Source organism: Prionailurus viverrinus, chromosome B2 (assembly GCF_022837055.1).
Source record: "Prionailurus viverrinus isolate Anna chromosome B2, UM_Priviv_1.0, whole genome shotgun sequence".
Classification (NCBI taxonomy): Eukaryota; Metazoa; Chordata; class Mammalia; order Carnivora; family Felidae; genus Prionailurus; species Prionailurus viverrinus.
In genome coordinates, this window is record NC_062565.1 from 142,828,982 (window position 1) to 142,841,857 (window position 12,876).

The following is a 12,876-nucleotide window of genomic DNA, read 5'->3' on the forward strand; positions in this document are numbered from 1 at the left end:
TAGAAATAAGGACCTAAGAAGGATAAGAGCCAAGTGACCTGGGGTCACACCTCCCTTTTGCTTTCTTTCCTGCTCAGTAAACTGTGACACGCCCTTTCTTAGCTCTCATTTTTGTTACATCTTAACGTGGATCCACATTCAGTTTTGTGCTTTAAAAGGCCACAAAACTTTAAAAGGCCACAAAGGCTTTAAAAGGGCCTTGATTTGAGAAAGGCTGTCACAGTTTTCCAGTCTCTCTTCCATGCTCCCTGAAGAAACATGTCCGTGGTTCCAGTGACAAGTTGACCTCCTGCTTCTAGAGCTATGCCAAAATACCAATGATGGGGGCCTTACTCAGCAGTCGAGGAAAAACCCTCCAGCCTGCTGAATTCATCAGCAACACAGTGGAAAAGTAAGTTCTCTCAAAGAGAGAAAATATGAAATCAGAAGCAGCGTAGCCAACAGAAACACACACACACACACACACACACACACACACACACAGGGTGGGAAGTCTGGAAAGCCGGTGTCTAATAGCGAGTTTTATATGGGCTTCCGCCCGTGTCTCGTGAGCCCATCAGGGATCACTCCTGCCCATTCCACTTCGTGATTGCCTTGGAAGGAAAGAAATAACATGTGGAAAAAATTAAAATAACTTGTAACTGTTTCTAGGGCAGCGTTAACGCTTATGCTAAAATAACAAGACTGATTATCAGATGCTGGCTGTCCTAGATAGGGGAGATGCTGCTGGTCACCCAGCCCCAAACCCATTCATTCTCCTCCCCTTTCTCTCGCCCATCTCAATCGAAGAGACAGGAAAAGTCCCCATTGTAGCTAATGCCAGCCATGTGACACAGTTCTGGCCAATGAGACTTCAGTGGAAATTTGTCGGGGACTTCTGGAGAAAGTCTTTTGCCTTTTTATTATAAGAGGGACCAAGCTGACTTGGATTTCTGTATGTTTAAAAATTTTTGAAATACAGATTAAAAAACAATTTACTCTTAAATTTTGCTTCATCCTACAGTTAGTTTTGAAAAGTCCAGTGAAATTTCGGATCATTACATGGTCATTCCTTTTTGGGTAAAATTAATTTAGTTAAATCTTGCAGTAATGATGTATTGGGGCCAGTGTATCCGAGATACTTTGGAATGCTTTGGCTGGAGGCAACAGAAAACTCCACTCTAAAAATCTTAAACAAGGGCTCTCAAGGTAGGTCATCTAGAGCTGGGGGAACAGCTCAGGTTCTTTGCGTACCATAATTCTTAGTGAGGTAGGGAGGCTGGAGGGACCCCATTTTGGAAACACTCCATCTCTATTTTCCTGCAAGGCCCTCATGATGTTCCCACTGTAAGAGGGAAGCAAGAAAGTTCATCGTTCTCTGAGTTTTTGTCCTAGGCTCCCAAACACCTGATCACATCTAGGAAGAGTCAGATCCCAAATATGTTCCAGAACATTGGCTTCAAACAAACCTCGGTCTACCCTGGCATCAGCAGCCCCTACCTTCAGTGATCCATAAAAAAACGCCTATTATTCAGCCGCTCACCTTTGATCAGACCTTACTCTGGATCCCTGCAGGAACACATATCCCGGACTCCTTTTCCAATATGAACCCCTAGCTCCAAATGATGAAGACTCATTCGCCCTTCCCTTCTGAGTCTCCCAGACACTCCAGCTGCTCTTTACTTCGCACTTTCGCTATTCAGTAAACTCTGCTTTCACTTTCTCAGCTTGCATTTGATGTCTATCCTGCACAAAGCCGGGCCCCTACTGTCCTTGGACTAACCTACCTGCAACATTAGCATGTTGACCTGTTGTCTCATGATCACAAAATGGCTGCTTTAGCTCCAGGAACATGTTTAATTCCACTACAGATTTACATTTTGAAAGTTTTCAAACATGCAGAGAAACACAAGCATAAAGAATGTTTTTCCTCTCTCACACACCCACGGGAGGGGCCACTGCCCAGCCTCTACCTGTGTCCCTCCAGAGATGGGGAACTTATAAGGCAGTCTTTTCTTTTTTTTTTTTTTTTTTAACTTTTAATTGCTAGAAAAATCTTTTGAACCTTGAACTAACACTTACCCCCTGTAATATTTTTCCCTGCTCTCTAGAGTGACAGTGTATAGGCCTTGTTATAAAAGCCCGAGGGGCATTTTCTCTATCTATGGATCTTGGAGCCCACTCAGAAGAGGGGTATTTCAGGGGAGGGGCACAGATAGAAGGGAAACAGGCCTGTCCATCTGCTGAAGTGTGAGCACATTCCAGAGGCCAGAGCCTCCTCTTGAGCAGGAATGTGGAGAGGAGGACTGGTGTGCCCTCCCCCCTTCCTCCCACCCACCATCTATTTGCCTGGCTGTCAGGCTGGGGCAGAGGAGGGGTACAGGACAAAGACTGCTGTGGTCAGAACTCCAGTCGACAGTGACTGAGCAGTCAGAATCCAGTCCAGACAATCACTCTGCTACCGGTAGGTTCTCCCCGAGTGTGGCATTGAGCTGAAGAGTCCCCAAGCAGCTCCTAGCCGTTCTCGGCATCTGAAAGGCCCCACACCCCGACCCGGAGCAGGTGTGCTTTGGGTTGTTTCTCCAGCTGTGATGATGCTGGGTTCAGGCCCGAGGCCCGACTGGCAGCAGGTACACCTGTGGGCGGAGCTTGGTCTCAGCCACAAGAGTGAAGAAATTTCCCCTGGTCCCCAGAGCCCATAGGTGCCCAAACAAACCGTCTCTGTTTCGACCCATGTAAGCAGCAGGTATTGTTGTCTTACCGTAGTAGACCGGGAGGGAAGACGCCCAGGACCTGGGGGCGGAAAGGGCACAAACACGTGTGTCTCTGAATCACTGGGGCATCCGGTGATCTTGCTGAGCTCACCACCGCCTGCGATGGGGGGGTGGGGGCTGGCTGCCAGGCACGCTCTCCGGGAGAGGTTTAATTGTGGCTGGCGGGCTCTGGGATCATCCTCAGAGAGGCCGCAGCCCAGAGGTTCTGCTGCTGGAGGTGCGTTATGAGAAAAAGTTAAGAAAGCTTATACCCAGTTACCTTGACCTGAGGTCATAAGCACAGTCATGTGTGAGCATGTGTGTGTAGATAGATAGATGTCGTGTCTCATATTCCTTTTTCACAGAAATAATAATGAAATGACCTTCCAACCGCCCTCCTATTAAGGCTGCCCAACACGCAACCCACAGCGTAAAGGCCAAAGGAACCCGTCCAGCTCTCCCAGGCAGCTGATCCGTGGGACTTGAGAGCCCACCAGGGTCTCCCTAACCCCAGAGGGGTGGGGGTGGGGGATGGCGGCCAAGATCCACTGCTGTTTCTGCCACGAGCAACGGCAGAGAGCTAGACAGGAATTCAGCTGATTTCCTCGCAGCTAGTAAATATCAGCTCAATCCGATGGGCTGCCCAGTTTTCCTGGGCTACGGGCTACCTGCATACGACAAGGAATACAGAACCACCCTCCCACTGCTCCGATGACTGTACCAACTCAATATTTCCCCCGTGCCTCCCGTGTTACCAGGACTTTGTGCATCAGTATTTCGATTCTGGACTCTGGGAATGAAAGATAAAGACAGGTGCCATCTGAGCTGCTCAGTGTCTACTCAGGAGGCTCAATTTCCCAGCCAGTTCCAAGCAAGTGTTCGTGGGTCTTTCATTCCTTCACGCAACAGGGACTCCTTGAACACCAGGTTCCAGGTGTCCAACATTAACCCTACAGACACAGCCTTGGCTTTGCAGAGCCAGCGGGACAGTGGGGGATGTGCATTGATGGCTAACACCTCCCTAGCGTCCACTCTGGCCCAGCACTGTCCTTGCCCCTTACGTGCAGCTTCCTTCTCATGAATCCACACAAAAGATGAGGAATCTGAGGCACCAGGAAGTTAAGTAAATTACTCAAGATTGCCCATCGGGGAAAGGGTAGATCCAGGTTCCAAACCCACAGGAACAGGCTGCATAGTTCTTGCATTTGACTCCTACGTGATTCTGCCCATGTGAAGGCAACCCCAAAGACCACAGATGCATGAAGGATTCAGAGAGTGAACTGCCTCCAAGGGCAAGTGCAGGGACACGTGGTGGGGAAATGGCCTGGTCAGAGCTCTCTGAAGGGTCACGTGCAGGCTGAAGAAGGAGCGGTGGCCAGGGAGGGAACTTTTGGAGCATCGGTGAGGACAAAACCACAGTGGATGGGGACAAGGAAAGTGGAAAGACAAACTCACTGGTCACCATTGGAGGATGTTAATGGACCGGTTCACTGAGTTCAAAATAAGTCTTTATTTTGAATGCTAGTAAATAAAGGAAAAGAATCCTGTTTTGCTTGTTTTGTTTGTGTGGCCACAGGGTAAACATACAGTAGATGGGAATTTTCTGTTTATAGAAGAATTCTGGCTACAAACGAAGAAGCAATGAGAGAATAGAACATAACTGTTGGCAAGGATTACAGCATCGGTGATCAATAGTCGCTACATCACAAAGAGGAACAAGCAGACGTATGCTTCCTGATGGGAAGAGCACGCCAGCCCCCTGAGACAGGATCTGCTCCATGTTCCCCATCCGCTACCCCCTGCCCCCCTTGAGCTACGGATAATACAGAGGGCAAAGAGACCTGCTGAATGACGCCACAGGGCCACACTCAGCAAAGTCCGGTCTGTGGAGGACTGCTGGGCATGTGTCATGCATCCTGGTTTCTTCAACAAATAAACTGCAATGGGGAAAAAAAGAAATGGAAGGTAAACAAGCATTAAAAGGGGATTTAAGGGGCGCCTGGGTGGCTCAGTCGGGTGAGCATCTGACTTAAGCTCAGGTCAGGATCTCGCAGTTTTGTGAGTTCGGGCCCCGCGTCGGGCTCTGTGCCGACAGCTCAGAGCCTGGAGCCTGTTTCAGATTCTGTGCCTCCCTCTCTCTGCCCCTTCCCCGCTCATGCTCTGTCTCTCAAAAATGAATAAATGTTAAAAACAATTTTTTTTAAAAAAGGGGATTTAAGGGACACATCAGTCACACCATGTAAGCATTATTTGTGTGATTCACACAAACGACCAGCAGCAACTGACAACATTCAGGAGACAACTGGAAAAATGGATACTGACTGTGTATCTAGGAACATTTAATATTGTTTGGAAAAAGGACACCAGTCTGCAAGGTTATGCAATTTCTCCAGCCACTAGGAAGGATTTAGAGTTAAGAGAGGGAATGTCTATTAAACAAGCTCCTGGTAGGTTGAGGATGGGCGAATGAATGAGTTAGCTCGTCCATGAGTTGAGAATATTGGGGGTTTGCCTTAAATATTCACAGTATTGTTAAATATCTAATGAAATATTATATATAAAAAAGTACTTCGAGGGGCGCCTGGGTGGCTCAGTCTATTAAGCATCCAACTCTTGATTTTGGCTCAGGTCATGATCCCAGGGTCGTGGGATCCAGCCCCTCACTGGGCTCCACGCTGACATCTTGGAGCCTGCTTGGGATTCTCTCTCTCCCTCTCTGCTCCTCCCCTGCTTGCACGCACTCCCTCTCAGTCTCTCTCAAAACAAATCAATAAAAAAAAAAAAAAGTACTTGAAAACTTTGAAGTTTGATTTAAGATTAGGGCTCGAAATCTTTGAAAGCCAGTCAGTGCACATAGAGTCTCAATAAATACAGTCATTATTTGCCGATAGGTTGGTTTGTTTTCCCAGCATACTCACAGTGATCATAGTGTTCTGAACCCCAGAATGGGGCGTGTGGTCTGACAATAGGGTATTTTCTCATTTGTGAGTGTATTTAGATGAAAGCTCTTATTCAGGTGTAACATTTAAGTCATAATTAGTCGTACGTTTCATGATTCCCTTTTAGGGAAAGTACAAAGGTACACAAAATGGAAGGGAATCCAGAAAACCATATGGAGCATCCCCTTAATTATGCCCCACACGAGTCAGAGCCTCGTCAGAGAACTGTGTCGGGCGTGTTCACCAGGCTTTCAGAAGTGGGGGAACTGGAAGACAGCCCGAGAAAGCGATGAGGGTAACATGAGTGATGGAGACCAGGAGGCACGGGGAGCAGTCACGGGAGCCTAGAGTGTTTCACCGGGGAAACCGAGGGGGTTCAGAGTCACGGCCTCCAAGTTTACTGTGTGCCTTTAATCACCTGAAGTCGATAGCTAGATCCGTGAGCATACACAGGGTGAAACCAGAAGAAATGCACCATAAAAAAGAACCAGTGTGTCCCCACCCATCTTCTGCAAATGCTTCCATAGAGACAGCCATGACCGGCACCTGGCCGAACCCCAGTGTTCGTCCTGCCGGACCTGCCGCAGTCTTTGCCATCAGCTCCTTGAGAGGCTTCCTTCCCTTGGATTCCAGGACACCGAAACTGCCGGGTGTCCTACCTCACGAGCCTGCCCCCGCTCGGCCAAAAACATGGGGTCGTCCAGACTCCTGTGTCTCTCTCATATTCGTACCTGCTCTGACAGCACAGCTCACCGGCTCACCCTTCAAAAGCCTACCCAGAGTAGGACCTTTTCTCTCCGTCCCCCTCCATCCTCCTTGTTGGCTGCCCGCAACCCCCCAGGGTGCGGCAATGGCCTCCCCTCTACCCTCCCGGCTCTCTCTCCCTCTGCCCTACCCTCAGGTTTCAACTCAGCAGTCAGGATGGTCTGATGAAATCAGCATCGGAGCATGTCACTGCTCCGCTCCCGTCTCTCAGAGCACAAGCCAGTGTCAGAGTGACCCACGTCCCCTCCACCACCCCCTGTCCGGGCCGCTCCCTCTTCAAGGACTTGTACTGGCTCTTCCTGGTGCCAGGAATGCCCTTCCCTGCGATATCAGTAGGGCTCATTCCCTCGATTACTTCGGTTCCTAACTCTGATGTCTTTTCTCAACAAAGCCCTCCGGGACCCCTGTTTAAAATTGCACCCCCCGCCCCCCACCCCAGCACTTTCTTGTCTCCACGGCACTATCGCCAGCTGGCATCTTATGCATTTTGTTCGTCTGATGTCCCCTGTGGGGCAAGGACTTTTCTCCGTTTTTTGTGGTGCTATCTCCTCAGCGTCTAGAACAATCCTTGGCACAGAGTAGGTGTTCGTAAATACTTGTTCAATAAATTCATCAGTCAGGGTAAGAATCGCTGTCACGAAACAACCACAGAAGCTGCGAATCCTCACAAGACGAGGTGGTGCTAAGAGGGGCCTGGCCCCTCTGGATCCCTCTACCTATCGGGCACTGTCCTAGGACTGGGGATATGCCAGTGACACATCAGACGACACAAAAGCCTCCCTGCTCAGGGAGCTTGTGACATAGTGAGAGGAGGGTGACACACGATCAATAAGTAAACAACTCAACGATTTCTTATGTTAGAGAGTGATGCGTGCAAAGGAGAAAATTTAAGCAGGGCGGAAGATACAAAATACAGAGTCTATCCGTCTGCTTGGCCACCTGAACAAAGTTCCACAGACCGTGGGCTTAAACAACAAAAGTTTATTTCTGTTCGTCCCTGAGAAATCAGAGATCAGTGTTGGTAAGCGTGGGTCTTCTAAGGCCTCTCTCCTTGGTCTAGAGACGGCCATCTTCTCCCCGTGTCTTCTTACGGTCCTCCCTCTGTGTGTCTGTGTCCTAATCTAAGGACGTAAGCAGATTGGATTTGGACCCCCCCATGTGACCTCGTTTTAGCCGAATCAGCTCTTCAAAGGCCCTGTCTCCAAATACAGTCACATGCTGAACGTGAATTTGAAGCGACACGGTTCAGCCCATAACGGGGTTCGGTGGGTGGAGGAAATTTAGAGGGCGCTCAGGAAGGCCCCACTAAGAAGACGATTTTTTAGCAGATCTGAAAGAGGAAGGGCACCAGCCACAGGGATACGTAGGGGAGCAGCATTCCAAGTGCAAAGGCCCGGGTGCATCTGAGGAAGAGCAGGAGAGCGAGGTTAGGTGTGTTGGCTGAACAAAGCGGAGCCCGGAGCAGATGGTCCGGGAGCGAAAAGGGTCCTGAGTCACAGGGGACGTGGGCTTCTGGGAACATGGCTGCTGATGGGGGCCAGTGGGGAGGGTGGCGAGTTCCAGGCTCATGATCCTGGGCCAGGAGGGGGCAGGGGTGATGCAGTGGAGGGAGGCAGTCATTCTCCCAGTGCTGGAATGCTGTTCCTGGCTGGCAGGAGCCGCCTGGCCTTGGAGGCAAAGACTGGTCGACCAGGGGCCGCCCCACTCTGGAGGTCCCGAGGGATCAGTGGGGCCCATGGCAGTTCACCTTCATTTCCCCTTCCCTCAGCTCCTCCCCAGTTCACCTCTTGCTGGCAGATCCCCAGCTCAGCGTGTATGTCACAGGGAACCCAACTTGAATCGAGGGGGAGGCAAACAGTGGTCAGACCCTGTTTTTTTAAGGTAGAGCTGACAGAATTGAGACATTCGCCTCCATTGGCCAAGAATCCTGGGGGATTCAGCTGAGGTTGTCCCCAGCTTTCTGGGGTCCTAGTATCTGGGGTCTTAGTATCTCCTCAGGCCCAAGGGTTTTGGAACACACCTTCTGGATACCCTAAGCCACAGCAAATGTTCTGGGCCTTTCCCACTCTCCTCAGCTCCTATTCTCACCCCCTTTTTGCTTATTGGGGGTTCAGCCAGGGCCTGGCCTTTGGAAGGACGGTGCCTCCTATCCTTCTCCACCCTGCCCTCTCGCTGTCCTTTCCCTCCCTCCCTCCGGAGAGCCCATCCTTCCCTCTGCACGGAGGGCCTCCCTTCTTGTGTCTAGAGGGGACGCGTCCTTTCCATGAAGTGTCTTTAACGCCCCCTCTCCCTCCCATGCGGTCTCCCCTCTGACATGCCAAGGCCCAGCCCGTCTCAGGAAGCCTCTACCGTCCCCTCTGCCTGCATCATATCTGTGTTCCTCCCACCCAGGCCCCTAGAGCCAGCAGACCACACTTACTGCCTGCATTTCTTCCTCAATTCTTTGCAAGCTTTCTGCACAACCCTCTAATAAAACTAACCACTCAAAGGCCACCCAAACCAAGGGGCTCTTCTGAGTCCTCGTTCTTACAGACCCTGCTGAGGTTGACAAACCACTGACCTCTCCCTGCTTCCCGTGGCTTCTCTAATCTCTCAGGCTACTTCTTTCCGGTCTTTCCCCCCTGCCCCTCCCAGGCTCAGACGCCTGTCTCCATGCCCCTGCAGACACAGCCTCCTCAGAGCCTCCACCATTCATTTCTGGCCTTTTCCACTGGATGACCCTCCTTGTCTTAAACTCAGCTCAACCCCAACCACACCCACCAGCCTGCTCCCTACCTCTCCTGTCCCCGTCGATGGTGCCACACTGTCCCCTTCTCTGAACACTGGGCTCCTTTCTGACTCCTTGCTGTCCTTTTGGCCTCTCATGCAATCAGGCCCCAGACACAGCCTCTCATTTATGTCAAAGACCCTATTTCTCTCTCTGCTTTGATAGCTTGCTGGGCTCCAGGCTCCCTGGGACCTGCCTGCCTCCCCACAGCAAAGCCAAGTTGAATTTCCTGCGGCGGTCTACTCCGGGGGCTGATGGAGGTGACTTTTCATTCCTTCCTTACCTCCTCCCCTTCCACTCATGGGACCTCCAGGATCGCTACATCTCAGGACCCGAATACCCCCAAACTTTCCCCCTCGGATGGGCCCAGCCTCCTTGTCTTCCAGGTTGCACTCGCCACTTAGGTATCAGAGCCGAGCTTTTTCTTGAATGTCTCCAGCTCCAGCCACAGAAGTCTCCAGAAAAGTTCCATGGAGCCCTGAGACCCTAGGGTGGAGTCACTTAATTGGGCTGTCAGCTGCTCCCCTCAGCAAAGGCTCTGGGCACGAAGCCTTTCTCCATCTGCTAAATGTGCCAGTGCCGGGGTGACCCTTGACCCATCAAGGCAGAGGGCATGTCAGGCCAGTGCTTTGCCCCCATGTTGACCGTTCACTCCAAACCAGAGGGCAGTGACCTGAAAACCCAGCAGGCTCTGGGATCATTCAGCCAGTTATCAGAGAGAGGGGAGCAGCCACTATAGTTCGCGGAGCCTAAGATGTACATCACACTATTGCTGAAATCAGGGTACGGCCGACGATTTAATTACACAGTTTAGCGGGCAGCATTTTTTCTTTCTCAGTGGTACACAAAAGAGTGGTTCATCTTCCAACTGGTTGTGTCTTAGATTCTATAAGCTGTAACGCTCAAGGGCTGGTCTTCGCTGTAGGGAAATTTCTACAATATATACAGCATGTACTAGGCAGAGCTTTCACTTATGTGATGTTACAGAAGGCACCAAAGAGGGAGAGAGTTAAAAAGTCTACGGCCCTCCCTGAGATCTTGGTCCTAATTTGGGAAACAGAGCTAAAAGAAAAGAAATATAAAAACACTTCTCAAGCAACACGTGAGCAAATGAGAGCTGAAGTGTACCTCTGTGAATCTGAGTGCATACAAACGGTATCTCCTGGGACCTCGTTATTTCGGGAGGTCTTCCTGGAAGAAGTGAGCTTCAAGTCTAAAAGGAAAGGAGGGGCTCCTGGGTGGCTCAGTTGGTTAAGAGTCCGACTCTGGATTTCGGCTCAGGCCATGATCTCAAGGTTCATGGGTTCAAGCCCTGAGTGGGGCTCTGCAATGACAGAGCGGAGCCTACTGGGGATTCTCGCTTTCTCCCTCTCTCTCTGCCCCTCCCCCACTCATACTCTCCCTCTCCCTCTCTCGTGCAAAATGAATACACTTAAAAACATAAATAAAAGGAAAGGAAAAGTGGGCCAAAGGCTAGTCTGTGTCATTTCATGGGAACCCTGTTCTCAAGAGGATAACAATTTCCATCTTATAGAGGATGAAAGTGTTTGGACAGCTTATGAGCATCATTCCTGGGATATCCACTCTTTTCTAAGTGAATTTGTGAGTAACAAGACAGAAGGCTGAGGAATGACTTGAATCTGTGCCACGTGTTCACATTTATTTTATTCCCCAAATCATCACCTGGGAGGTTGTCCACAGAGGATTGAATGTCTGTCGTTCCTGGTCATTCCTGAATTTCTGCAAGGGCACCACAGCGTCCTGCTTGGCACTGGGGGCTCTGTTCCTTCTGGAACATGTGCCAGAGACAAACAGCTTGACCCACAGTGTGAGTAGGTTGGGGTGAGAGGGGCTCGGCTGTTTTGGAGCCTGACAGGAACACCCCGATGGAGAGATCTCTGGGGCTGTCCATACATACCCATCAGAGCAGAGGGAGATAAAACCTCTAAACCCACCCCAAGAGCCATTTTAGGTAACCCCTGCCCTTCTCCCCTCCCCTGAAGATGAGTCCTACATCTGGCTAGAGCCCAGTGCCCAGAGGGACCCTGCCTTCCTGGACTGAGTTGGGAGGTCATACATGGAGAGGCAGCATACAATAATGGATGATGCACGGGTATGTGCAGGGGTCCATATGCTTCGAGTACAAACGGGCTGGTAACAGCCGGCCCTGAAGTCAAGGACTATACCCAACAGAGTGGGAGGAGCGACTGAACGATGGAGGGGGAAAGGCATCCGCAGGGAGAGGGAAGAGACCCCTCTCTCCGCATCTCGCAGCTGCCCCGCTGGTTACTTCCTAAGCATTCGGCCCTGACCTCCTCTGACTCCGCACCCAGCAGATTAGCCTTTGGACAGATACTGCCGCCATCTGACAGGTGAGGAAAGCGGGCCCAGAGAAGTCAAGGTCACACAGGTGGCACGCCTAGAGATCACGGTCTCCGTTCTCTCTGAGCCCACACGCCTTTGACCTCCCCAAATTCTGCCTGGTGTGCCAGTGGACCACAATATCCTCACGTATAGAAAGCTACTAAAAGGCGACATTTGTTGAACACTTGGCACTCGCCGGGCACTCGCTCGGCCCCTTCTGGGGGTCAACCCTTACTCCTCACCCCAACCCCAAACCTGCTTTCCCCGCAGGGCAGCGGAGGCACCTAGCTCTGAAGTGACCGGCCCAGGGTCTCTCGGGCTGGGCCTGGCGAGGGCCGGCCTCCGCCCCGGACTCCAGCGTCGCAGCCCCGCGGGCCAGGCCCCGGGCTGCCCACAGAAGGCCGCGGCGTCCAGCGGCGTTTTCAGGCTCCCCGGGGCGCCCCGCGTCCTCCCGCGCGCCCAGGAACGTGTGGAATCTTCCTCTTCGGCCGCCGCCCACCGCAGGGAGGACGTCCCCTCCGGCCCCGGCCCCGGGATCAACCCCCAGAGCGAGCCCCGGGGGCGCGGGGAGCCGCCGCCAGGCCCGCCCGGCCGCCCCGCAGCTGCCTCGCCGCTGGGGGGAGCGCGGCGCCCCGGCGGAGCGGGAGTCGCAGGCGGCCAGGCGGCCGGGCGCCCTCACCTGCCCCGGGCGGCGCGGCGAGGGCGGAGAGGGGGAAGGGGGCGGGAGAGAAGGCCTGGGAGGAGGCCGGGGAGGAGCCTGCGCGGGGCCGGGAGCCGGCGCAAAGTGAAACTCCCGGCACTTGCGGGAGCGCGGGGAGCGGAGACGGGCTGCGCGCCCTCGGGCCGGACGCGCCCCGGCGCCCATGGCGCTGAGCAAGGGGCTGCGGCTGCTCGGGCGGCTGGACCCCGCGGGGGAGAGCAGCGTCCTGCTGGAGGCGCGAGGCCGCGGGGACTGCCTGCTCTTCGAGGCCGGCACCGTGGCCACGCTCGGTGAGTGCGACCCCACGGCGCCCCCGGGGAGCGGCGCCCGAGGCGAGGGCGCCTGCCGTGCTGAGACTTCGAGAAACGGGCCCCTCCCTTCCCCGAGGTGACCATGGCCGGGAGGCGTGGAGACAGCCGGGGTGCGGGGTTGCGGGGGAGGGAGTTGCGCGAAGGCTGGGGGGCGCCCTTGTTGGAACGAGGCGACGCCGGGGACGCCCGAGTGCCCCTGTGGCAGGGCCCGGGACGCGGTGGCCCGCAGCACCTCCACCTCCTGGGGGTCTGCCCTCACCGCGCCCGCCGGACGGTCGCGTTCTTGGAGAGCCGGTTG

The 12,876-nt window shown here is 53.1% G+C and overlaps 1 protein-coding gene across 4 annotated transcripts in view; it reads left to right on the top strand.

Moving 5' to 3' along the window:
• Positions 1–12,357: 12,357 nt before the first annotated feature.
• Positions 12,358–12,876, top strand: part of SYNJ2 (synaptojanin 2) — a 104,741-nt gene continuing 104,222 nt past the window's right edge. For all 4 annotated transcript variants that reach the window (XM_047859048.1, XM_047859050.1, XM_047859049.1 and 1 more), the window contains exon 1: positions 12,358–12,557. In XM_047859048.1, coding sequence (XP_047715004.1) covers positions 12,431–12,557 — 127 coding nt within the window. In that variant the 5' untranslated portion in view covers positions 12,358–12,430. The remainder of the gene's footprint in view (positions 12,558–12,876) is intronic.